At 40.5% G+C, this 26407-nt stretch overlaps 2 protein-coding genes across 2 annotated transcripts; both read left to right on the forward strand.

The window, feature by feature from the left end:
- The first annotated feature begins 821 nt into the window (after positions 1 to 821).
- On the forward strand, positions 822 to 3261 carry sra1 (steroid receptor RNA activator 1). The gene is made up of 6 exons (XM_068331661.1): positions 822 to 846; positions 1661 to 1774; positions 2327 to 2413; positions 2486 to 2646; positions 2732 to 2840; positions 2927 to 3261. Exons 1-6 carry the CDS (start codon positions 822 to 824, stop codon positions 3259 to 3261), a joined length of 831 nt encoding a protein of 276 aa, XP_068187762.1.
- On the forward strand, positions 3262 to 25574 carry camk2a (calcium/calmodulin-dependent protein kinase II alpha). Its single transcript, XM_068330349.1, has 21 exons — positions 3262 to 4261; positions 4577 to 4688; positions 5288 to 5567; positions 8542 to 8698; positions 9979 to 10073; positions 15548 to 15607; positions 18807 to 18861; positions 19789 to 19854; positions 20364 to 20436; positions 20613 to 20715; positions 20873 to 20956; positions 21059 to 21153; positions 21767 to 21889; positions 21975 to 22058; positions 22373 to 22415; positions 23785 to 23835; positions 24252 to 24323; positions 24522 to 24597; positions 24701 to 24795; positions 24883 to 25111; positions 25251 to 25574. The coding sequence occupies exons 4-21, from the start codon at positions 8637 to 8639 to the stop codon at positions 25252 to 25254; spliced, it is 1470 nt and encodes a 489-aa protein (XP_068186450.1). The 5' UTR covers positions 3262 to 4261; positions 4577 to 4688; positions 5288 to 5567; positions 8542 to 8636; the 3' UTR covers positions 25255 to 25574.
- The last annotated feature ends 833 nt before the right edge of the window (positions 25575 to 26407 follow it).

Consider the following 26407-nt stretch of genomic DNA (forward strand, 5'->3'; position numbering starts at 1 on the left):
CTGCCTCACTCCACCTTCAATGTAAAAAAAAAAGGGCTAGTAGAGTACATCACCATGACAACAACTGTGCTTTTAATTTAATGTATTTCTTTAATTGAGTGTGTGAATTACACTAAAAAAGGAACTCACAAAAAAAACAATTACATTTAATGAATACAGACATATGATTGTTTGTGCTTCATCTTTTGTATCCGTTATTACGTTTTTATGACGACTATTTTTGTTTGTTTGCTTTTTTAATTGTTTTTTTTTTCTACAAGCAGGAGACGTGAACGATGTGGAGGTCATGTTACCTTTGACGTGACGTCATCGTTGGTATGACTCTATGGCCACGTGTCCCGGAAAAGTTTTCCGGGAAGCACGTTTAAAGTCTCGGACGTTACAGGAAGTGCGAGTTAAATTCCTTCAAAGTAAAAGCCTAAAGAGTAATTCGAGCATAAAATGTAATATGAAACCCATAACCTTCATGTTGTGAGGTAAACATTTCGATTGAAAATGAAATACACGCTAATTTTTTCACCTCATGAGAGAAACAAATGTCTACATGGTCTTTGAATAATATTGTACTTCTATTTTACTTTCTTAATTTTTTAGCGGAAGTTGTGTTTGATGCTAGTTGTTGTACAAAGACTTAGCTCATTTAATTGAAACATAACGCGTAATATTTACCCAGGGAGTTTTAAGTTTTATGTCTTTTCTAATAAACGTTAGACAAAAATAATTTAAACCCTTTTTTTTGGTTTGGTTCTCACGGCTAGTTAAGTCGCTAGCATAGCTTCCTGAACAGGAAGAAGCTGTTATCTGACACGGTGGAGTCCAACATGGACGACATGTACGTTAAACCAGGTAGGAAACAGTCACTAACCTACTGATGAATAAAGTTAACAATCAGTAAAGAACTGTTTTAGTTTCTAACCTGTAAAGCCGAGACATAACACGATATTTGTGCTCATGCCTACCATGATGCTCAGCTAGCTGTTAGCCTGTCATTGTCATAAACAGACCGGTGCTACGAACTAGCATTAAAATACTGTCAAGTAAACATTCCCTTTTGTTTTTAAATCAATAACACACATATTGTGGGATATATTTCAACCATTTAGGAAATAAGTATGTGTTATCTTGGGTTCGGCATTAAAATAAGTTACCAAACTAGAATTGTGTGAGAGAAAAGAGGAGTTTAATGTGTGGTTGTTCCGTGGTTTTTCTACAACACGATATTAATTCAACTAGCAATTAAAATAAAGTGCTTAAAGCTAATGGTGAATTTATGTAACGCATTTAATGATTAAAATCCATCAGTGGTAAAACTGTAAGTTTCTTAAAAAGCTATAGGTGACATTTCCCAGATTGAAAAGGTAGCTAAACATTCATTGGGTTTGGTTGAATATATTTATGAAAAGATGCTCATCACTATTCAACTAGTAACTCTAGTATCCCACAACTAACTAGTTTACCAATTGATAGAATCACATTAAAAATAAACGTATCCGTGTTCTGGGTCATGTTGTGCTTTTAAAGTAAATATATAAATATTTAAAATTCTGAGTCACCTTTTGAGCTGAACCTGTTTGCAGCTCATCATGACCGGATCTCTGCTGAAATATTAAAAGTATTCTTTTTAAAAATTCTCTCTTCTTTCTGTGACTGCATTTCTTAGGTAACCAGGAGCGGGGCTGGAATGACCCCCCGCAGTTTTCATACGGCCTTCAGATGGCCCACGGACCACCAAAGAACCTCCTGAACAAGAGAGTCGCTCCACCACAAGCTTCAGGTCAGAAAACATTTCTGACTTTTCCAACCTGGACTGTGACAAAATGTATTAATCTCAACTATTCTGTGTGTTTGTTTGTGTTTTCCTGTGAGTTACATGAGTCCTTATTATTTGTGACGTGAAATAAAGACACTATTAAGTGTTTGGTTGTCATCAAGTTCACCATCCTGGTGAAAAGGAATGATAACCAGATGAGATCTGTCCTCTAATTTTTCTGACAATTTAAATCTACCACTTATCAAGCCATGGGTTGCCATGGTGAAGATCAAACTATCGTGAGACTTTCGCTTTCAGGTTAAATAAAATCTAAGGCATTATGCCTTGGGGGTCAAACCTACGTCTATATATAAAAGGACATTAATCCAGTTTAAAGACAGGCAAACAAATCAGAATCACCTGACCTATAAATCAACCAATCAGAGGACAGTTATTGTGTGAGGCGTTTATGTCAAATACTTTTTAATGTCATCATCCTCTTCAGTCTCTCCACGAAGGTAAGAACTTATTTGGTTTCATATTTTGGTTCCATAAAGGTCTCTGATTGGTCCACAGGTGCCGGAACCCCACCTATGATCCCCCCAATCTCCAGCCCCCTAGCTCCACCTCCATCTGGTGTAACTGCACCCCCTCCACACCCAGGTAAGAACCTAAAGATGGAGAACAGGAGAACACACCACATGTCACGTTTTCTAAATCGGTGCACTCCTGCAGCTCGTCCTCCTCCTGCCTCTGCAGCCACACCCCCTCCTTCTTTGGGACCAATGAGAAATCGGAGCGAGGCAGAGAGCAGCCAATCAGCGTGTGAGCCTGATGTAGAGCATGTGGTGTCGGTGTTGAAAAGGGCGCTCGCTGCTTGCAGACAAGCCGTTAAAGTGAGCATCACAGATGTCCACTAGGTGTATGGCTGACACACTTTACCATGTGACTTTAACTGTGTGACCTTTGACCTCTGTACAGGACCAGGTTTGTAATGATGTAGAAAAGAGGCTCCGCCTCCTGGAGGACAGCTGGAGGTCAGGTAGACTGAGCCTCCCGGTCAGGAAACGCATGGACACCTTGTCTTCAGGTGAGCAGCATCACTATACACTTACAACTGTCTACCTGCTAACCTGTCTGTGTGACTACTCACCCGTCTGTCTGTCTGTCTCTCAGAGTTACAGATGGGCCACTGGGACTCAGCAGATGAGATCCATCGCTCCCTGATGGTCGATCACGTGACTGAAGTCAGTCAGTGGATGGTTGGAGTCAAACGACTCATCGCTGAAACCAGGAAACTGAGTCCAGAACTCTTGGAACCGCTTCAGAAAGTCGTTCAGCCGTCTGCAGAACCTGACCGGAACGCAGCAGAGTCGGTCGATGCTGAATCAGTCCAGGAATCTGTGGATCCAGTCTGTGCTGATCCTGTCCATGATTCTGAACCACCGATCCAGGCGGGTCTAGGTCCAGACTCTGCAGAACCGATCCAGGATCCAGCCTCCCAGTCCTGAATTGGTTCATCCTGCAGGATTTATCAGTTGTCTCAACAACATTTGACTTTTGAACCTAAAACCAGGATTTGATGCTTATATTCACATTATAGCAGGGGTCAAAGATTGGAGCCAGGTGGAGCAGATGGGAGGGGGGCATTTAGGGCTCGACACAAACATCCACACTGTAGACGAGGGGAGGGACAGCAGAACTGGGTCTGAAACCGCCTCTTAAGACTCGCTGGACTGGACTTGACGACATGACCCTGAATCTGACCTGTAGCCAGGCCGACAGCCTTTATGGGTCTAAGGTCATGTGATATGTTGCACCAATCACAGCAGAGCTCTATGCATCAACAGCTAACCTCATTTTAAGACGGCAGAGACGTGAAGGACACTCAAGTCTTTTTCCTATGTGGGAATAAATCTTCTTTCATCTAAAGTTGGAAGAGTCATTTTACTACCAGAATGTAACTAAAGTACATTCATTCACTATTTTCTTGTTCTTTAAGACTTTTTACTTTTTAGCTCATCTCGACTGAATCTCAGGGGTAAATATTGCAATTTTTACTCCACTACATTTGTCTGATTTAGTTACTTGGATTTCTCTCATGATGTTACTTTTAAAATTAAATTTACAGATGGGATATGCTTTTAATGGGTTAGTTAAGGGGCGGCACGGCGGTGCAGTAGGGGGCGCTGTCAGTTTTTCAGCATCAAGGTTCCGGGTTACTTTCTGTGTGGAGTTTGTATGTTCTCCAAATGTCATCGTGGGTTCTCTCTGGGTTCTCCAGATTACCCCCACCTCCAAAAACATGCAACCCAGGTTAATTTCTCCACACCAGAGGTGTTAGTTGTTCGTCTTTCGATTGGTTCTGCAATTTGCTGGCGATGTGTCCAGGGTGCACCCTGCCTCTTGCCAGTAGCCAGCCAGCAGGGAGAAGCTCCAGCGACAACCGTGACCAGAAAAGCAGCTGAAGACTTGGATGCATAAAGATTGAAGGAAGTGGATTAAAATCAAGTGAGTTAACTACACCTTTATAAATACAACCTCAAACCATGAAGTTATTTGTCAGTTATTAATGAGAAAAATGTGATCGAAAATACAGTATTTAAAGCGTTACTGATCTGCAGATCCATCCTGATTTCTTTTTCTCATAGACATCTGAATATTTAACTTGTGAACAGCTGACTGACATTTTAAATCCAATTGTGTGGAACTTGTTTTCTTTTATTCCAATAACAGCTATAATTCATAATCTCCAAATTAACAGTAAGAGGTAAATATGTAACACACGGAGCGGATGGGTTGTGGTTCTTCATGATGTTGCTGTAGATATATTTGGAATGGTGTTCATGTGCAGCTCATCTCAGGGGCCTCTCGCCCTCCAGCACGCCAACGGCATGTGGAACCAGCCAAGCTTAACTCGTCGTGCCTTTTTAAAGAGGTAGGACGCTTCCACCGGGGAGCGGTCAGTTCTCTAAAAACACACTACACACAGTCGACTTTTACCCAACTTTCATATGTTGATGGTAAAAACTTTGCCTGCCTGCAGATCTTCAAACAATCATATGAAATAAGAGAGAGGATCTGACATCCGTGTGATATGTGGGCAGCAGGAAGTTTCTGCAATGTCCATGTGTGACCAGCAGAGGGCAGCAGTCACTACTAATGTGGGCCACTCGCTGCTAAATTATTCATATCGCCAGCGGCTAGTGGGTTGGATTATACAAAAAACATGTAACATATGTGGATTGGTGACTCTAAATTGCCCACTGGTGTGAATGACTATTTGAGTCTCTATGTGGCCCCCGTGATGAACTTCAGTTAAAATGACAAGAAAAATACATTTAAAAAGAAAAGAAAAGAAGATAAATTGATGAAAAACTGATATATTTCCACAGCCTGTCGCCAAACTTTTCTTGTAATTGTTCAACACAATTCAGGCATTAATTATCGGAGTACTTTCTAAATCTGTCGCGTTTTTGTCCTGAGGAAAGTTCCCTGAGTTGTTCTCAGTGTGATTTCTTGTGTTTGTTTTCACAGAACAGAACAGAGGAGCTTAACAGCAGGACACAGAGCATCTAAAACACCTGCAGCTTCCGGGAAACAAAACTCAACATGAACGCAGTGACATTTATCAGACAATCAAATCTCAAAGCTTCTCCGCCTGAATATGTGCGTTCATCCACTTTAAATATTCTCCCATCAGGCCATTATCTCTGCTATGTGTTCATGTTCCAGAGGGAGGTTGCTCTGCATCTCTTCCTGAGTGTGTTTGTGGTTGAGCTGCTGTCTTCACGTCGCGCTGATCTCTCTTGCAGAGGTAACCAATCAAATGCCACCACATGAGATCACATATGTTTCCTTACCAGTCTGCTGGGTTCTAGTTCTCCCAGTGGCTGCAGTCATTCACCATAAATCATCAGGATCCTTCCTCTATGTGTGAAGCATCGCTGGCAGTCGCTCAGATTATGAAGGGGATATATGATAATCATGTAATGAGTATGTAGCATGAAAACAACATCCTGTCCTTCCATCTAATTATATACTTAACATTCAAATGTGGTTATGTCATTGCTACTGTCGTTCAAACTCAACCAACCAGGAAACAGATTCAGCCTTATAATAAAAAGTCATTAGATAATAAATATTTACCTTGTTTCTTTGGTATCAGGATGGAACCTGACCAACACCTGGACCAAATGAGGAAGAAACTGTCTTTTCTTTTTTCCCCATTTTCTCTGATGCTGGAGAACGCCTTTTTGATGTCACGTGTGTCTCATTGGAATTCGGAGTAGGATAGAATTTAATTAAAAAGGAATTTTTGGCCTTGAAGTTCCCTTCCAGTTGGGAATAGATGACGTCTAGTAAAAAAAAAAAAAAAAACACATCAAATGTAGAAAACATAAATCTACTTATTCTGTAAAACAAATATATAGTTGGTTTTATTGGTAAATTAGGGACCATTTGAAATCTGCTTCATTCTGTTGGGAATATTTTTTTAAAAATCATGGAATCACATCAAGATCCGAGAGTTGGCTCCAAATCTAATCAACATTTCCTCGTCCTCCACACGTGTCATTAAATCTGTGGATCATCAGCATCTTTTGTGACTTTTTTTAACGTCGTCACACTAGAGCTGAAAGCTACCCTCAGATTTCTGATCCCAGCTGCGGAGTTCAGAGGGTTTTGTTTGTCTTTCAGACGTTCGCAGCTTCCAGCAGAGTTCAGTCTGACCTCTGTTGACCAATCCGCTGTGCTTCACTCCTCTTCCTCCTCCTCCTCCTCCTCCTCCTCGTTTCCATCCCTGGAGAGAGGAGGTGGAAGAGAGAAGTCTCGAAAAGAGGAAACCAAGCAGAAAAGATGAGTGACAGAAAGGCAGAGAGACTAATGGAAGGAAGCAGACTCTTCCCTCCGGACACAAAACAAACCTATAAATAGAAAGAAAGAGCAAGACGAGAGCCACAAGAAAATACAGCCAGAAAAATGAAACCTCGAACAACTGCATATGAACAATTAATGTCATCAATTAAGTTTGATTGATATATTAAGGATTTAAGTTAGGAACCAGGGAAGAAGTTTAAGATTGTTAATCTGTTAATGGATGAATCAATTAATTCAATTCAAAAACTGCATTTTCCTCTGTTTGATGCAGTGGAATGGAAGCTTTGATAACCAGGAAATAAACAACAAAACAAGGAACCTCATTAATCAAATCGAACAACAGAATAAACCACCACCTGATGTTACAGTTCTCAGTTCAACCTGATGTCACAGGGAAAATAAAGTTCCCGTTGACATGCGTGTGAAACGTCATGCTAGATGATGCTGGATGCCGACGCTACCCTGGTTTACATCGACAGACTCTGAGGAGACGTGACATCACAGACTGGAACGGTGCTGTGCTGCCATTGGCTCGTCTGGCGTACATAATCGGCCGGTCTTCACGGCGGTGACGTGTGATCAGACCTTCAACATGTCCTCGTTGGGTCATCCTGCACCTCCAGAGGAATGCTAACACAATGTGGGAACAGCGTCTGTGACTACAGACGAGGACTGAACGACCCCTCCGTCCTGCAGACGTCTGAGGACACAGTCGTAAGTCTTCTCCGGTCCTGCAAAACACGTGGACCAGAATGAGAAGCTCCTGTGACTCCGTCTAGTTGTTCCTGCAAGGATAAACGTCCGGTTGACGCATCAGTGATGGAGCTCACGCCCAATCCCTGCTTCTGAACAGGAGATCTACAGTGTTGGTCGGTCAGACCACAGGGTGATCCCCTGCACCCATTGGAGTCGTCCTGTCAGATCGTCTGGAGCCTTCAAACATCTCCCCCAGCCTTTAACTACCTCAAAGGCCGCTGCCTTCCAGCTGTGCCTCCTCTATCAGAGATGTGTTCAACCATCCGTCACAATTCCCCCATCTGGGTGAAAACTCTCTGATGGTTTGTCATAACTTCTCTCAAAATTTTCATTTCAGGGACCTGGAAGGAATCCTTTTCCTTCCAGGTCCACTGGCAGGTTCCTCTGGCGTCCAAACACTGTGGACCAGAGCCTAAAATAGACATTTCTGTCTGGCTGCATTACATTTGGTTAGAATTACTGTCGGAATCCGTTCCCTCATTCACAGTCAAATGAGACGGACGACACAGCAGCGCTGTGGTTTGAAAGACGTCCAGTCAATCAGACAGTAATAGAAGAGGGCTGTTACAAGGTATGTGTAACTAGTTACCACTGTTAGTTAGTAAAGTATTAGTATTAGCAGTTCTGGTGTTAGTCTTTGTTTTAGCATTAGCATTAGCGGATGAAATACCAGGGGACAAATATTTGTATTTCTCTATCTGCAGTAATATTTATCATATTTCAGTTTTTAGTTCCTGAATCATCTGGCGGGGTTTGCAGCCTTACTTTCCAGCACAGAGAGAAGCAGTTACCATGGCGACCCTCTGTGTGTGTGGTGTATGTGTGTGTGTGTGTGTGTGTGTCCAGGCTTGTGATTGGTCGACGGGGAAGAGTGGGCGGGCAGGTGGAGCATCTTAAAGCATCTCTCTCTCTCTTTCTCCCACAGATCAGGACAGAGAGACGCAGCTCTCACTGCTCTCTCCATCATCCCTCCATCTTCTTCTTCTTCTTCCTCCTCTTCCTCCTCCTCTTCCTCCTCCTCGTCCTCCTCCTCTCCTCCATTTAGTGCCATCTCTCTCTCTCTCTGTGTCTCTCTCTCTCTCTCTCTCTCTCTCTCTCTCTCTTTCTCTCTCCATCTCTGCTTGTTCTCCTCTCTGAGTCTTCTCTCCATTCTTCAGACAGGTCTAACTCTTGGCCTTCTTCATCACCGTCATCATCATCCTCCGAGGAAGACGGACAGGGAGCCCCCTGACCCTCGCCCTGACGGGTCACCATGGCAACGGTCATCTGCACTCGTTTCACTGAAGAGTATCAGCTCTATGAGGAGCTTGGCAAGTAAGTATCATCATCATCATCTTCATCATCATTATACTATACTACATGTCTTGATTGATTATTATTTTGGGATCTAAAATCTAAACATTATTTGGTTGTGTTTTCTAGGTGTTGCAACATTTATTCTGTGACTTTTATTTGACTCATATCGTTTATAACTTGATTTTATTTTATTTCTGGTATAAAATACCCTAAATCAATCAAACAATCTTTTTTTTACAATTTAAAAGTATAACACATAGTTCAAGATTGATTTGAATATTTTTTTTCCTGATTATTTTAACATAAAATATTTAATTCCTATATTTATTTATTTTTAATTATTTTTTGTATGTGCACTGCTTATATTTTAATACTGCCAAATGTGTGATGTTTATAATAAATTAAATTAAGTTTTTACTTTTAAACATTAACAATGAAGATTAATATTACAAATTTATGATGTATAGCTTTAATGACTTGTATTCATAGATTATCAGATAGATAGATACAAAGAAAGACGACTGTCACCTTTCTGACCCTATCCCACTCACAACCCACACACACACACACACACACACACACACACACACACACACACACACACACACACACACACACACACACACACACACACACACACATATAGTGCCAGGTCTCTTACATAACACGATGGTGGGTGGCAGAATACAGCTTTCATGGGAAACAGACACTGAATTCTTTCTGCACAGTCCCAGAGATTAATTTGATCAGGAGGAAAGTGATTATGTCTTTCTTATGGCCAATATAATATTTATTGATCACCCTGCTGTGTTCCTTGATCTCCCCCATGAAGTAAAAGAAGTTCTGAGAGATTTTAAATAAAATCTCAGCAGCTAAGGTGAACAATTTCAGGGTCCTACCTTTCCCATGATGCAACAGGACAGCTTTTTGAGAACCTCCCTGTCTTTCTAAACTGTGGTTCATACATGATATCATACATGATGTATGATCAGTGTGGCGCCACCGAGCAGCAGCAGCCTGTCGCAGTGTTCCAGTAGAACAACTACAGAACACATTTCCATGAGGTTTGGCGGGGACAATATGTTTTATGCAAAAATAGACCCCCATAAAAACTGATCTGCATTCAGGACTTTCTGTTTCATTGTCCTTAACGCTGCAAGTTGGGGTGTTCTCTTGAAAAGTATCAGCTAAAACATCTTGTTAAGATTGAAAAAAATAAAAATAAAAATCTCTTAAAATGTGAAAAATGCTCTGTCGTGTCAAATCAAACTGATTGGTTCCTCCTGTCGCGTTTCCAGGGGAGCATTTTCGGTGGTGCGACGCTGTGTGAAAGTGCTGTCAGGCCAGGAATATGCCGCCAAGATCATCAACACCAAGAAACTGTCTGCCAGAGGTGAGGAGACGGAGGACTGTTGACGCCATGTTTGACTTACACAGGATTCATGTTCAAACACCAACAGCAGCTTCAATATTTAATTAATGGAATAAGGGTAATATGTTTACAACAAACACTTTTAAAAGTCATGTGTAGCAAGAAGCTAACGTGCACATTCAGCTGCTCTCATAATTCCCACCCAGCCTTTCGTTAAAGTCCAAAAATGTCTAGATCACGACTGCAATAATTTCCCCATAATGGTTTGAAACTTCTTTCATTCATCTGGATGAAACCGAAATGTCACATTTCTATCATTTTGTTGACTGATGCTCTCTAGTGACGTCATCCGGCTGCGCTCACGAGTGGAAAAATTGAATTAGTCCTCCAGCGTCTGGAGGGATCATCAAGTCGGCAGAGCAAAACTTCTCAATGAGCGTCCGTTGACGTGAGCGTCACGGATCATTTAGGGGCGACAGCCGAACATTCTGAAAGAAAGAAAAAGGAGCTCAATGAAAAGATGCCGAAAACAAAATCACAAATTCGACATTGAAACACCAGACAGAAAGCACAGGTCTGCTCACATCAGGCGCCGTGGCTCGAGAATTAAAGTGTTCAGTGATTATTTATGACAGATAAATTGGTTAGACGAGCGGAAAAAAAATGCCAGACTGATGCTAAAGAGTCATTTTAATCGCTCACTGCACATAAGAGCAAAACCAACACAGATTGATGCTCATTCAGGGGATGCTTCCGACAAATACATCTCTAAAACTGGATGTTTGCTGTTTATTCCAGCCCTCCTAACAGTGATGTAACCCAAAGCCTCTGAGATCCGTTCCAGTACATATACCTACAACTGTCTAACCATAACTCCATCTTGTGCCTCTCACACAAAGCCGCCGGCTGTGCTACACCCGGACATTCTGCCCACCTCCACCTCTGTACGACTCCCACCTCTTGAAACGCTGCAGCTGCTTTCCACGCAGACGCTGCTGCTTCTGCTTCTGCTGTGAAACAATAAGGCTTTGCAATAAAGTCTTCATAACAAATAAAGGGATTCTTTCCATGAAGAGCCGGAGGGCGTTTAATTTAATATGGCTACAGGAAATGTCGGATCTAATCGAGGGCTTGGAGCGGAAATGGGCCTAAGTGTGTCGTATTGGAACGTCGAAATGAAAAAACAATTTTTTCTTTTGTTTAAAGGTGAAAATGTTTGTTTGGGGTTTTTTTTTTATTCAGGTATTCACGGATGTTTTGTCAAAAAAACAAAACACATTAATACAAATTCAAATATATCAATTTACCTCAATAAAGACTGAACAAGGATATATTCAGTGAATGTTCTTCTTTGTGTCTGCTGGGTGCTGCGTCTTAGCAATTATAGGCTAATTTCAGCTAACGCCGCTACTCATTCTGGCCAGATCGCAGCCATTAAAATAAAATATATAATATTTTATGTCTATATTCCATCTATTCCATGTGAGTCATCTTCCATTAGACTCATTAAGGTATAAATAATGTATTTCCCACTGGTAATAAAGCTTTAGATTTAATGACTGTCAAAGTGTCAGTAGAGAGGAATGCCGTTGTCATAGTTACGCCTTTTACAGGTTGTTGTTTCAGCCGCATCCTATTTAAATTAGTTCCCCGTTAAACTTATAGTGATTATCAATCAGCAATAAAAAGGTGAGCACCATAAATCTCTTAGGTACAGCATTTTATACAATCATTAGCATTGATTACAGCAGTAATCTTCATCCTCATGGACTGGTGCAACCCGATGATGTCATCATGGGGTCGGATCTTCTTCAGATGTTTTAAATGTCAGAAAGCGTCAGGCGGAAGTCGATCTAGTTACCGCCGTTAGCGCTCTGTCGTTCCTGCTATGTGATAACATAGATAGCCTCCAACACAATCCTTTGAAAATTAGCATTTATATTAATTAAATACTAAAATTTAAACAGGTAATTTTTGCTGCCTTGGCTCCAAACCCTCATTTTTAAATTTTGGATGGTAGTGAAGGGTGTAATGTTTCTGTCCTATCTGCATGACTATTATTATTCTCATTATAAGTTATTCTGCGTTTTTGCTGAGAACTTGCAAAAACTAGGCGAGACAGTTTGACTTGACGACACACTGCAGCAGAGTGAGCCGCTCTGCTCACGCAGACAGGAAGTGAGGCGTCGCGGGGACAAGAGTGTCGCTCATGTCGACCGTCCCTGCGTTCGCAGTGTGTTTCTGTTTGACTGAGAACGTCCCCTCACAGATTCCGTAGCACACGAGTTCTGAGCTCTTCATCTCTACATTAAGTGAACGCGAGTCGTTACGTCGGCTTAAAAACTCGTCGTTAGTTTTACATCGTCGCACATGAAGGAAGCTGTTTGTGTCGGTTTGTCTCGCCTGTTGTGTTTGTTCTGAAGTCTCAGCGGATCAAACATTTAGTTTATTAGTCATCAGAAAACATCAGAGACACAAAGGGACAAAAACAAAAGATTCTATTTGTGATTCTGGAAAATTGCAGGAGTCACATCCACAATTCATTCACCTTCACATGTCTGTCTGCCTGCCTGTCTGTCTGCCTGTCTGTCTGTCTGCCTGTCTGTCTGTTTCTGTCTCCATCCATCCATCCATCTCTCTCTCTCTTTTTCTATATGCACAGATTTATTTATTTTTTAAATCACAATTCAATTCAAGAATTTTCTTTGGGTTGCTTAGCAACACCTTGCAAAGTTGACAGTCGGTGTGTGTGACTGTGTGTTTGTTTAAAGGCTTTGTGTGGACTTAGACTTATAACAACAAAAACAACAACAATAATGATAATAATGATAATAATAATAATAATAATAATTGTTGTTATTGACAGTTGATGACCTCTTGCTCTTTGTAAGTAGTTGCTAATCACACAATGTTGTGTACTTTGATTTTGCTGTAGCTAATTATTAGTTTCATTATTTGATCATATGTCAAACATTCTTGTGCTAAATTTCCCTTATAAATGTCATTGAACACAATGTCTTGTTTATTTCCATTTTCAAGTCATTCTGTGAGCCTGTCAGTTCTACTTTAGCTTTGAAGTTGTTTTCAGTTTTTGTGTGTTTTATTAATCTTTGTTATCCTCTACCAAAGGGTGGTTGGTTGTTGGGTAGCTGAATGGATTTTTGGTGATTGATGTATTGCTGGTTGGTCTATTGGTGGATTCATTCATTGGTTGAATTGGAATCAGGATTATTTGAAATCTCATTGATCATACAGGTTTCGGGGAAGGGGCGGGGCTTGAGTCAGGGAAGGGTGGAGCTTTTTCTTCTGATGTGTCAGAGCGAAACAAGCGCTCCCACCATGACTGACAACCCTGTGCTAACTGCTGCTAATATCTACACAGATATGATGGACGGCACACGGCAACCAATACACTAACATACAACACGTTAGCTCATCTTACTAGTAATAATAATGTAGAACAATAAAATACAACAATATGACTAATTATTTATGTTTCATTTGTACTGAAACCTTTACAATGAGAGCTATGCACCTTATTAACCAGACGATTTAACAGCTCATGATTGGATCACAGATTAAGGCATCATTGATAAAACGTGCAGCAAACAGTCAGTGATCATCTGTAAAATCTTTGAACACCATCTGACTCGTTTTTCTAACAAACCATCAAATGTTCTTTAAACCAACAGTCTGTGTTTGTTTAGTGTGTGTGTGTGTGTGTGTGTGTGTGTGTGTGTGTGTGTGTGTGTGTGTGTGTGTGTGTGTGTGTGTGTGTGTGTGTGTGTGTGTGTGTGTGTGTGTGTGTGTGTGTGTGTGTGTGTTTGGCTATGAAGCCAGCATGACATTTGTTTGCCGTGTTTCCTGGAAAAGAGAGCTTCCGGTGAAGGGGAGCAGAATGTGTCTGCAGCAGCTCTCTGGTTCTCTTCCGTCTCTTTGATTTGAAGGATTCCTGCAGTTTAAACTCGTTGATACTTCACTCCTCAGATCTGTTTTCAGCTCTGATGTCTCATTTTTGTTCTCGGTCTTTGTGTCGAGCTTCAGAGCCGCAGCTCCGTTTGAAGCTTCCTCTGCAGATTCTTTGTTGGCTGCTGGACACTGATGGCCTCACGAGTGTCTTCTGCTCGTCATTTCAAACCCAGCAGTGGCCCGTCCAGGATCAATCCTTGCCCCCCTGCTGGGCGTGAGCGGGACGTTACATCGAACTGAGTTCAGAGGGATTTTATTGTTTTGGTTCTTTCAGAATCCGACCAAAATTAATAAAAGTAACATAACAACATGCTATCACTTGACTGGCATACGCTTCAGGCCAATAACTCCACCCAAACCATATTTTTTATTGTTGTTATCTAGACGTTTGACTCTTCATTGCCCTCATGTGGACGAATCACTGCTAGCATGAGAGGATGGCGGAAATATGATGTTATTGAAGGATAAACCTTTCAAATCTATCTACCAACATATGTAGGAGTATAAACCAACCCTGAGTCGTAAACAAGGAGACATACCCATCCTCATATTTAATGCATAAGATAGAAATGTCATATTTCCATCCATTTTTCCATCATATGACCTTTAACTGGAAGACTTTTAACTACAAAGTCACCTTTTTGTGTCTTATAAACCGACAACAGACTACTTGGGAAGCTTCTCATTTATCCTTCCTGTAAATATGATCAGATCATTACTTTTTTTCTGTCTGTGAAAGAGTTGCAACGCCTCCAGCCCATCACCACCAGTGATATACTGGTCTACCGGTATCGACACCAACTGTCTGAATTTATGCTGTGCTAGCGGCAGTTTAAATGTGAGAATATTAGTAGAAAATATCAACTTGTAAACTTTCACAAAGAAACTGCTAAATTAAGGTCGGAAGGCAACTTTCTGTCACGTTCAACCTGCTCCGTCATCCATCACTTTAAACTTCATTACATATGAACATGCAGTGCAGCGGCTGTCATTAACCTGAATTTATGTTGTGTGTAAAATAATCACTTTAATGAGGTTGGAGAGACTCTTTGGAGACTTGGGGAAAACCATCCCTGAGTTGTGTCTGCAGGGCTCTACTCAGGCTACTTGCACATCCAACTTCCTCTACCAGTAATATAGAGCAGCCTGAGAGACAAATCTCGGGGCACAAATGACAAAGCATTCCCTGTACAATTTGCCTGCTCATTAAGTTTATTGGTCTGAGCGCCAAAGTAATAAATGAAGATGACTCTGACGAGCGAATCATCGTTTTTATTATTAAATCACATCTCATGTGAGAATAAAAAGAGACTTTGCCTACACTTGTGATAGCATGCGCTAACATTAGCTGCATTTAAGCAGCTGCTGCGATCTGGGTGAGATCTAATGAGGACAAAGACCTCACAGCTGGCTTATGTTGACCAATAACAGTCAGTCTCAGCATTTGCATACCACACTGAATTGTGTGTATCAATTCCTGATTGATAACTCCGATTACTAATCGATGTGTTTGTGTGTGTTGACAGATCATCAGAAGTTGGACCGTGAAGCTCGAATCTGTCGTTTACTGAAGCACCCCAACATCGGTGAGTAGCACAACGCATACTATATACTACATACTACATGTGCTAAATACTACATGTACTGCTGCTGCCATAAGTAATACTCATTCTACCAATCTTATTTACATCTACATCTATAATACTGGCAAAGGTTTGTAGCATCTTTCAATAGCAAAAGGCCCTTAGACAGTAAATTTAATATCTAATATGACTAGTAGACAAGTTGAGTTAATGATTGCCATATATTTTGATTTTTTTGTGAGCATGCAGCAGCATGTTTAACAGAGGAGGTCTGAGATCAGAGCCTTGAGGAACACCGTGACTCTATTTTGTTTGCTCACATAATTGTCAGGTAATCTTTCCCAGTCCTTTTATTTATTAGCAGGTGATCTGATGTTAAAATGGTTATAATAATTGTAAAAATAGTAATAACATTTATTAACATAGAACTGATCAAAACTAATGTTAGCTTAACAACAAGTGTAAACACAAGATTCAATTTCCAGTATGTGTTAGAATAAAACAGAAATAAAAGATAAACAGAATTTTAAACTAAGGATAATTTCAAATGTAAATAAACACAATTCAAACATTAAAATGCAAGTAGAGCTGTAGGGCTTTATAAACACAATAACATGACCTCAAGAGCATCAAATAATGAGAGAAATCTGAACAGCAGTCCTAAAGAAATAACGGCCACCATCGTAAGGTCACTAAAATTATTTAATATTTATTATATTTTGTCAAAGCCGCTTGCTAAAAGAAATTCAAGAATGGTAGTATGAGCATTATTTAAAGCTCATCATTGATCGTATTCTGGCGATACAAAACAGATAAAACCACAAAGTGATCTTGTTAGCATGTTTCTTTAAAGTCATGTCAGAATCAAAGGGCACACTCGGGTTTGTGGCATTTTGTGACCTTAACTTCTCATGGACCGAGCGAGGATTCAATGCCAGGATGAAGATTGTCAGTTTTATTAATCTCTATTTTCTCAGAATTTAATTTGAGAAAGTTCAAACAAAACAGAAGAGTATATGATGGATAAAGTTTTAACAACATCTGGGTTGTAAAAGTTAAATTTACATGCAGTTGGCAATAAATAAATGTTTACATTCAGACTTAGAAACGTTCATCCATGCTTTCATTTTAAAGAGATTAGACAACTACAACTCCTTATGAACATAATCCAACCAGCTAGATTTATTCTTCTGGATGACATCACATCCTGTCCTTCTTTAAACTAGCTGGTTTCTTTCAGAATTGATTTATATGGGATTGACTGTAGGCAGCTTCCAATAAACTTAGATAAAACGTAAATGGACAGAATACAGGAAGCACTTTATTAAAAAGAGACAGCAGGGATTGCCAGCTGTCAGCAGCAGTTAATAAGACACAAACAGGATTATTGTTTCCATTGGAGGACTGCTTCTCTTGGTATTAAATTATAACAGCAGCCGGTGTTTCCAATGTTTTAATGTTTCATCGTCTCAAAGAGCGACATCAATCTTCCTAACCTCAGACATATTCGTGTACTGTTACTGCTGGTTTATAGATTTATAATGCATTACAACAAGTTAACACTCAGCCTTCTGTAAAATAAATTGTGACTCATACAAAGTGGAATCTCTTTGTGGTGACACTGAAAAACAAGAAGAAAAGAGACGTTTTGAAGTACAAAAAAAAAGTCAGATTCATATTTTCCGGTTATCAAATGTGTTATTAAAATCAATCAAATTCAACAAAGTTCTTCTATTATGAAATACAAAACACTATTCAGATTAATCACATTTGCTGTTTTCCCCTTTAGTCTTGCTTGTCAATAAATTAAAAATATAAAATAAAGCCATTGTTACTATGTTGAAAAGAACAAACGATCTGGATTCATAACTGGATCAGCTTTAAAACTGAATCATCTCTGACTGTCCAAGATCCACCTCTGCATGTTTGATGTTTAGAAGTTAAAATCTGCACCATTACATCATTATTTTCAGAGCGAGATCACCACGTTGTCATTTTTGTTACTTTGCGCAACAGTTTCACCAGATCCCGTGAGGAGGTGGTCTTTGCTTCATCAGGCACAAGACTCAAAATGAAAACCTGGAGTGTGTTTTATCTAATCCTGTAGAACGCAAATGTTTGAGATTTTAAAGGAGATAAATGTGTGGAGATTTCAAAGTGTGGATCCAGCTTTAGAGAAGTAGAGTCATTGTAAAATGAAGAGGATGGAATGTGCAAGTTGGGATGTGATGTGTTCTGATAGGCGATGAGGAGCATCGACGCCACGCTCGTCTAATTCATAATAAAAGCCCTGACTGACAGCTCTCTTCTCAGCTTCACAACATTCACATTAAAAAAGGGAGAAAAACACAAACTCTGTTTCAACACAGCTGAAACAAACTAAACCAGAGTCAATCAGATGTTCAAATATGACCTCACGTGGACCCTAAGAGCCAATCAGCAGGCTGGAGTGGAGGAGAGTAGCCAATCAGAGCCCACAGTTCTGTGTGGGCAGGTGATGATCTGCAGATACTGAGGAGTGTTACATAACTCTGTCTTTTTTGTGTGTGTGTGTGTGTGTGTGTGTGTGTGTGTGTGTGTGTGTGTGTGTGTGTGTGTGTGTGTGTGTGTGTGTGTGCGTGTGTGCGTGTGTGCGCACGCGTGCGTGAATTTGTGTGCGTGTTGCTAGGCAACAGTGTCCTTAGGTGAAGGCATCAAAACCCTCTCTCCTCCTCCTCCTACACACACGCACGCGCGCACGCACACACACGCACACACACACAAATCAAATCCCATTGCTGATCTGTGTGGGAGTGTTTCGAGAGAAAAACCTGATTATTTCTCTCTGTGAGTGCTTCACACAGGTGTGTGTGTGTGTGCGCGTGTGTGTGTGTGCGCATATGTGTGTGTGTGTGTGTGTGTGTGTGTGTGGGCAGCAGCTCTTTCCTCTTGTTATACCTATTATACAATCTATAGAGAGTTTGAACATGCAGAGCACCAACAGACGAACATCGTCCTCCAGATCTGCGGATAAAAGATTCTCCTCTTATCCTGCAGTAAAAGTGTCAGCATGCTTATAAAGTACTGCAGTACATTTAGCAACTTTGTTGCATCCTTCCTTATAATTGCCACGTTTTCCCAAAGTATTTAAAAATCACTCAGTTGCTAGCATCTCATAGCTCCAACCATCTATCTCTCCATGTATCCCTCTGTCATCTATCAGTTCGGCTACATGACAGCATTTCAGAGGAGGCACACCATTACCTCATCTTTGACCTGTGAGTTCAAACCTTCTGATACTCTGTTATCCACACGTGATGTCATTCTAGTCATGTGATGTCATTCTAGTCATGTGATGTCATTCTAGTCATGTGATGTCATTCTAGTCATGTGATGTCATCATATGTGATGATTTGGTTTTGTCTGTCCCTGATATTAATAAGCATTATGGTGAGATGTTGGCACCTTATATAATACTGCACTATGTTGTGTGTTTATGTTAAAGTTGAAGTGGGTAGATTGTGTAACAAATTGTTGTATTCGTCAAACTTCTTGCATTGTTTCATTTTATATTGGTGTGTTACATTGTATTGTGTTGCGCTATATTATGTTACATCATATTATGTTGCACTGTACTGTGTTACATTGTATAATGTTACATTGTATTGTTATGCTGTATTATGTTACATCGTATTATGTTGCCTTGTACTATGTTACATTCAGTTATGTCACATTGTATTAAGTTATATTGTATTATGTTACATGGTATTATGTTACAATGTATTATGTTACATTGTATTATGTTACATTATATCATGTTATATGGTATTATGTTACAATGTATTATGTTACATTCTATTATGTTATATGGTATTATGTTACAATGTATTATGTTACATTCTATTGTGTTACATTCTATTATGTTACATTGTGTTGTGTTACGCTGTATTACGTTATATTGTATTATGTTACGCTGTATTATGGTACATTGTATCATCACATTGTATTATGTTTCATTGTTTTTTTGTGGTACTCAATGTTACTTTGTCCCAACTTCATCCTTCTACAATAAAATTCATGATTTTGTGTCCTTACCTGTTTTGTTTTAATTCTTTGTTGTGTTTGTTATGTTGTAATGACATTCTATCACTATACATAGTTTATGGAACAGTAGTATTTTCCATAACGCTGTCTATGTCTCTCAGGGTAACGGGTGGAGAGTTATTTGAAGATATTGTAGCCAGAGAATATTACAGTGAAGCTGATGCCAGGTAAGAAACACTCGTTCGTGTATTTATTAGTTAACCTGTCCATCATCTGATCATCACGGTTCTTCTTTCTCCAGCGTCAAGCACCTCCCATTCCTGTCCCTTCCTCATCCTCACCAGCCTGTTTATGCAAAGATTGTGTAATAATGTTGCAACAAAGAACCACAAAGTCACTATGCAGAGTGACTTTTACATGAAAGAAAGCTTTATAAACAGTGAAATTACAGGACAATCCTTCACATTTTATGTGGTGATATAACATGTGAGGGTAAGGAGCTCCCAGTCCTCACACAGTCTCCCTAATTTGAAGACATTTTCCAATGATTTTCTTCTTTTTGAGTTAGCTGCTAAATGTTATTTAATACTTTTTAAGTCCACTTGTTGTGAGTCTTAAACAACAGTCGCACCTTGAACCTGCTGTGAACTGATTGTGGAACAATTTAAAGCTCTGTTGAGTAATTTCTGGCTCTGAAAGTACCAAGGGATGACCTCTGACCTCTCTCTATCAATAGTCACTGTATCCAGCAGATTTTGGAGGCAGTGCTGCACTGTCACCAGATGGGTGTGGTCCATCGAGACCTGAAGGTCCGTGTTATTTGCTTCTCAAATTCTCATTTGTGTTATTCTGTATTTTTATTATCATTGTTTAATCTTATTTACCGTCTAACTTCCTGTCTGTGGATCTTCACTACAATCTTGTTGGTTCCTGGCAAAACATAAACAACAGTGTTAGCATGTTAGCATGCGTGTTTTGTCTCCAGCCAGAGAATCTACTGCTGGCGTCGAAGTCTAAAGGAGCAGCGGTGAAACTGGCCGACTTTGGCCTCGCCATCGAGGTGGAGGGAGACCAGCAGGCCTGGTTCGGTAAGACTGACCCAAACCCATAATATCATGGATACTGGTGCTGTTATTTTACACGCTCCAACCGTTTCCACTACAAACAGAAACTTCTGTTTGTAGTTTACTTCATTTTTTTTTGTGTTGGTTTTCATTGTATTGAAAAATTTGTGTGTCTCTGCAGGCTTCGCGGGGACTCCTGGGTATCTCTCTCCTGAGGTTTTGAGGAAGGATCCATACGGGAAAGCGGTTGACCTCTGGGCTTGTGGTCAGATTCCTCTCTTGTCTCCTCTTTTGTTTCCTTTTCTCGTTTCCTCTCCTTCCATTGATTCTTCCCTCAGCTGTAATTCTCTCTCTCTCTTTCTCTCAGGTGTGATTCTCTACATCTTATTGGTCGGTTACCCTCCATTCTGGGATGAAGATCAACATCGTCTCTACCAGCAGATCAAAGCTGGAGCTTACGATGTAGGTCACATGACTTTTGAATTTGGTCACATGACTGCTTTTACAGTGTAAAGTTACAAAATGTCAGGAAAGAAAAATAGAAGTGTTTTTACAAGGCAATCGCTAAAGAGAGTCAGTCCAGGTATAATAGTAATGTAAGACATTTACCAGTCAACTGTTAAACCTCAAAAACTGACGGTTCGTGAAAGTAGAAAGGGTCAAAAGGTCAGTTGGTTGGATCTGAAGTCGGAAAGACGTGGATTCAAGTCAGGTGATGCCATTTTTATAAGGTAAGAACAGAAGAAGTTCAAGTTGTACAAAGTCTGAAGGGAGAGGGTTGACAAAACAGGTGAGACACCTCAGTCACAAAGGAGGTGTGATCTGTTCCAATAATAAAGTCTGTTAACCACAACCTGGCATCACAACGGGTTGTGTGTGAGTCTTTTAAGGTGAACTTTGCCTCACCTCTAAAGCAGACCAGATCAGGTAGCAGCAGCGGTTAGGCCAGACGGTTCCCAACTGAAATCCACTCCAGAGAGCTGATCTCCGGCGATCGATGCGGCACAGGTCGCACTAATGACACTGAAGTCCTTCCAGAACAGCTGGATATCACCTCTCCTCTCTTGCCCTGTAGTTTCCCTCTCCTGAATGGGACACAGTGACTCCTGAAGCCAAAGATCTCATCAACAAGATGCTGACCATCAACCCGTCTAAACGGATCACGGCAGCAGAGGCTCTCAAGCACCCCTGGATCTCTGTGAGAACCTCATACATACTCATGTGCTTCAACTGTATTCAGGGTTTATGATGATGATGATGATGATGTGCGATCTTCCTCCCAGCATCGTTCCACGGTGGCGTCCTGCATGCACAGACAGGAGACGGTCGAATGTCTGAAAAAGTTCAACGCCAGAAGGAAACTCAAGGTGAGGTCAGAGGTCAAGGTGCTGCTGGGTTTTCTGTATAAAACTACATCCAAGCTTCTAAAAGCTAACTGGGCAACCAGTGACTGGATCAGCTGATACTGGCCAGAAAAATAGCATTTAACTTTAATTTAAATCATTTTAATAACTTTTAATGACTAAAACAATCAAACTAGCCTCATTTAAAGTCAAATATTTGTGTTTTGATGTAAAAAGTATTCTTAAAGACTTTGTAAGAGGGTAACTTTTCACGAATTGTGATGAAACACGCTTCCTTTCCTTCTATCCTTCCTTCTGTCCTTGTTTCCTTTCCTTAGGGAGCCATTCTGACGACTATGTTGGCCACAAGAAACTTCTCCGGTGAGTTAATCAGCTGCTCTTTGTCACCTGGAGGTCAGAGGTCATGCACTCAACTTTCTCATGATTACTTTCCTATTCGTCATCAGGGGGTCACATGACCTGTGAACGGAGGGGGGAGAGGTGGGGGGGTGATGCTTGACCTGCAGGTTTGAGTTACGGTAGCAGAGGTTTAAACACTCAGAGACCAACCAATCCGCTGTCGGCAAACACACAATTAACACGTTAACACTGAGAGTCATGTGTGTGTGTGTGTATGTGTGTGTGTGTGTGTGTGTGCAGCAGCTGTCATAAAGCTTCACACACACTCGGGATACCACACATCTATAGATAGCATGGAAACCACCGAGAGACATAGAGAGAGAGAGAGAGACCTATGGTGAGACAGACAGGATCCAAACAACAGGCAGTAGAATTTAATACTCTAATCTGTCTTCACCCATAAAAATAAATCAGGAAATGCAGTTTTATTCAAAGTACTTAAAATAATAGCAAACGATATAAAATAAACACCAATAAAACAGAAAACATTCAGGGACCCAACTCCTACTTTTTAAATGAATACAAACACACACACACTTCTCTGGCTTCGACTGTGTTTCATCCAAATCCATCTGGTGGTTTTTGAGTCATCCTGCAAACATTCAATCAGACGCTGGTGAAAAACATCCCATCATTCAGTTTGAAGCCACAAACAACCAGTATCTAATGACAACTTTGCTTGACCACGTGGAATTCTTCAGGTTAGAGACGTGACGGGTGACGCAGCACATTTGGTGTTAAATGACGACACATCAACTTGTCGCCCTGTTGGGTGGGATTTGATGCTCAGACTTCACGAAGCCCTCAGCTAGTTGCTGACTGCTTCAGCCGTCTGAATGTGAGCCTGTTTCCAGCTGATGTTTCAGTGTGAGCGCTCAGGAATGTGGTTCAGCGATTCTGCTCTCCAACTATCTCAAGCTGAAACTAAATTTGGCCTCAACTGTCTCCGAGCGACCCCCCCCCCCCCATGTGATGCCGGGACCTCCCTCCACCTCTCTGTCTGCTGCTTAACTCCTCCTTAATCTGCTGTCTGTCCGTCAGGCAGCGAGCAGACAGACAGGCGGACAGGCGGACAGACACACAGCTGGATTAGAGGAGGATTCTACCTTCTTGTGACTGAATTAGGACTTCTTTCGGTTCCACCCATTCAACTTAACCAACAGGACTTTTTCCCTCATTTCTTTTATTTTGAAAAGCTTCCTGTCGAGAGTTTTCACTTTTTCTGTGAAGTCTGCTTCGGACACGATGCCGACTCTCCTCTTCTCTGCCTTTGTGCCTTTCTTTCTGACGCTGCTGCTTCTCTTTCTCTTCATCGTCATCCCTCGTTCAGGTGGGAAGAGTGGAAGCAACAAGAAGGCAGATGGAGTCAAGGTGAAAATAACATTATTATTATTATTATTATTGTTGTTGTTATTGTTTTTGCTGTCGACATCGTTCTCCTACATCTAGCTCCGTCATCAGATCACTATTTATATTTAAACCTAAATCCAGTACTTTGGTTTATAACTTAATATCTAGATATTAGATGTCCATATCTGATTGTTTTTGGGTTTTTTTGATTCATCAGTTATTATTATTATTCTTGTAAAAATCTAAAAAAAAAAATTAAAAAAAAGAAAGAAAAAAGGCTATTTGATCTCACAAAGTGGAAAAAGTGATCCGTAATCCACATCCACTTTGAATGAACATGAATTAAAACACATAGAAACACATTCGGAAAGTCCCGCCTTCTTTCTTGGTGTCTGGTTAGCCAATTGGAGGCTGATGTTGTCAGCAGAGGATGATGATGTCATCACTGCGACTCATTCTGTTGTTTGCAGGAATCGTCTGAAAGCACCAACACCACCATAGAGGACGAAGACACCAGAGGTTTGTTTGTCGGATATTTTTTCACATCCTGTATCAAACGTCCATAGATCAATGGAAGCCTGAGCCAAATGTCATGCAGAACCAGGTTCCACTAGTCTTTAAGTCTAACGACTTTAGTCATCTTATTATTGTTTGCTTTTAGCCTTGGATAAAAAGTTTGTGGGTGAACGGCTGCCTGTCTCTCTCTCTCTCTGTCAGTGAGAAAACAGGACATAATTAAAGTCACCGAGCAACTGATTGAGGCAATCAGCAACGGAGACTTTGAGAGCTATACGTACGTCAACACACACACACACACACACACACACACACACATACTACACCACTTTAATCCCCTCAGCAAGACTCTTATTGTGAAATTCTCCCTGGTTCCTCAGTAAAATGTGCGACCCGGCCGTGACGGCATTCGAGCCTGAAGCACTGGGGAATTTGGTGGAAGGCCTCGACTTTCACCGCTTTTATTTTGAAAATTGTGAGTTGAACCCAACTTCCTGTCGTCCATCTCCTTGTGGTTTGTTATTGGTTTGTTATTACCAAATGACTCTTTGTTTTTACACAGTGTGGTCAAAGAACAGCAAACCCGTCCACACCACCATCCTGAACCCTCACATCCACCTGGTGGGGGACGAGGCCGCCTGCATCGCTTACATCAGAGTGACGCAGTACATCGACTCCAACGGGACGCCTCGCACCGCCCAATCAGAGGAGACCAGGGTGTGGCACCGCCGAGACGGGAAGTGGCAGATTGTTCATTTCCATCGCTCAGGCTCCGCCTCCACACTTAGCAAGTAAGAGCAGGGCGGGGATAACGTTTAGGTACGTCAAAGGGGCGGAGTTTGTTGTCATTGGTCGGATGAATGAATAATGATTTTATAGTTACATATGTATTTAAATATTAGGCTTTTTTATGTTTTTCTGTCTATGCAGTTAACTTCCAGAGTGGGCGGGTCTTTTATGGGGCCTCCATCGCCTTGACAACTGATTGATTGACAGCAGGCCAGACGTCTGAGACCAACCAATCAAGATTTAGATAAGCTAGTTGAAGGAGGATGGGGTGGGGCCAGAGAGTCATGAACTGCACAATCACTCGATCGATCGACCAGTCAGCTCGTCTGGACTTCACTTCAGCCAAACCCCCCCTCCCTGATTAGCCAATCAGCTACAGAGATAGTAATCATTAATGAAATCTCGTATCTCCACTTCCTCCTTCAGGGCCGACACCTCCCTCACAGAAACATCTGAAACATTATTTTTTAATTAATTACAAAAAAAGTTTTAAGTTAGAGATAAACAAAGAAATCTAAAACTTTTAATTAAGATATAATTGACAAATTGGTTTGATAATTCTACTAATTATGAGTTGAAGTTGTTGAGATTTACTGAGATTTACTATTTAAAGATGGTGTTGTGCATCAAGCAGAACAAAACGTTTTTTAATGGCTAAAACTCCATTAAATAATCTGCAATACTATTACACTGTTGTGGACTTTTTAAAAAGGTTTTTAAAACTACATTTAAACTAAATAAACAACTAAGAATGAAGGTTATTTAAACTATTAAATCCTTTTTATTCCTCTATAAGAAAAACCTCTGGAGATAGGGGATTTCATGACAATAACACATGATACTGTATACGATCAATAATCAATATCAGCCCTGTTATCTCTCGATTACAACCAGGGCTGAGTCTAACCCTACACTGCTCAATAATTTAGTTATTTAATTATCATTCAATAATATTTTCATGACTTTACTCCTAAACGATAATCCACAAAAACTTACAAATAACTTAATAAATAGCTTAAATACTATCGCAGTAAACAAATAAAAATACAACAGAAAACAAAATTATTCCTTTTTATATTTATTTATTTTTCATATACTCGAATTTATCAATATTTAATCTTAAACTACAGGAATTAACCTTTTAAACAGCATGAATATTCATCATCTGTTCTCAAAGCCCTGATCACAACTGCATCGTTACCATAAAGTCAAAATATCGTCTTAACTTGTGTGAAAGACAAATTTAAAATTAACTTCTTTGTGAAACAGCATGTTATCTTATGATGATGATGAACTAA

Source organism: Antennarius striatus, chromosome 13, assembly GCF_040054535.1.
Source record: "Antennarius striatus isolate MH-2024 chromosome 13, ASM4005453v1, whole genome shotgun sequence".
NCBI lineage: Eukaryota > Metazoa > Chordata > Actinopteri > Lophiiformes > Antennariidae > Antennarius > Antennarius striatus.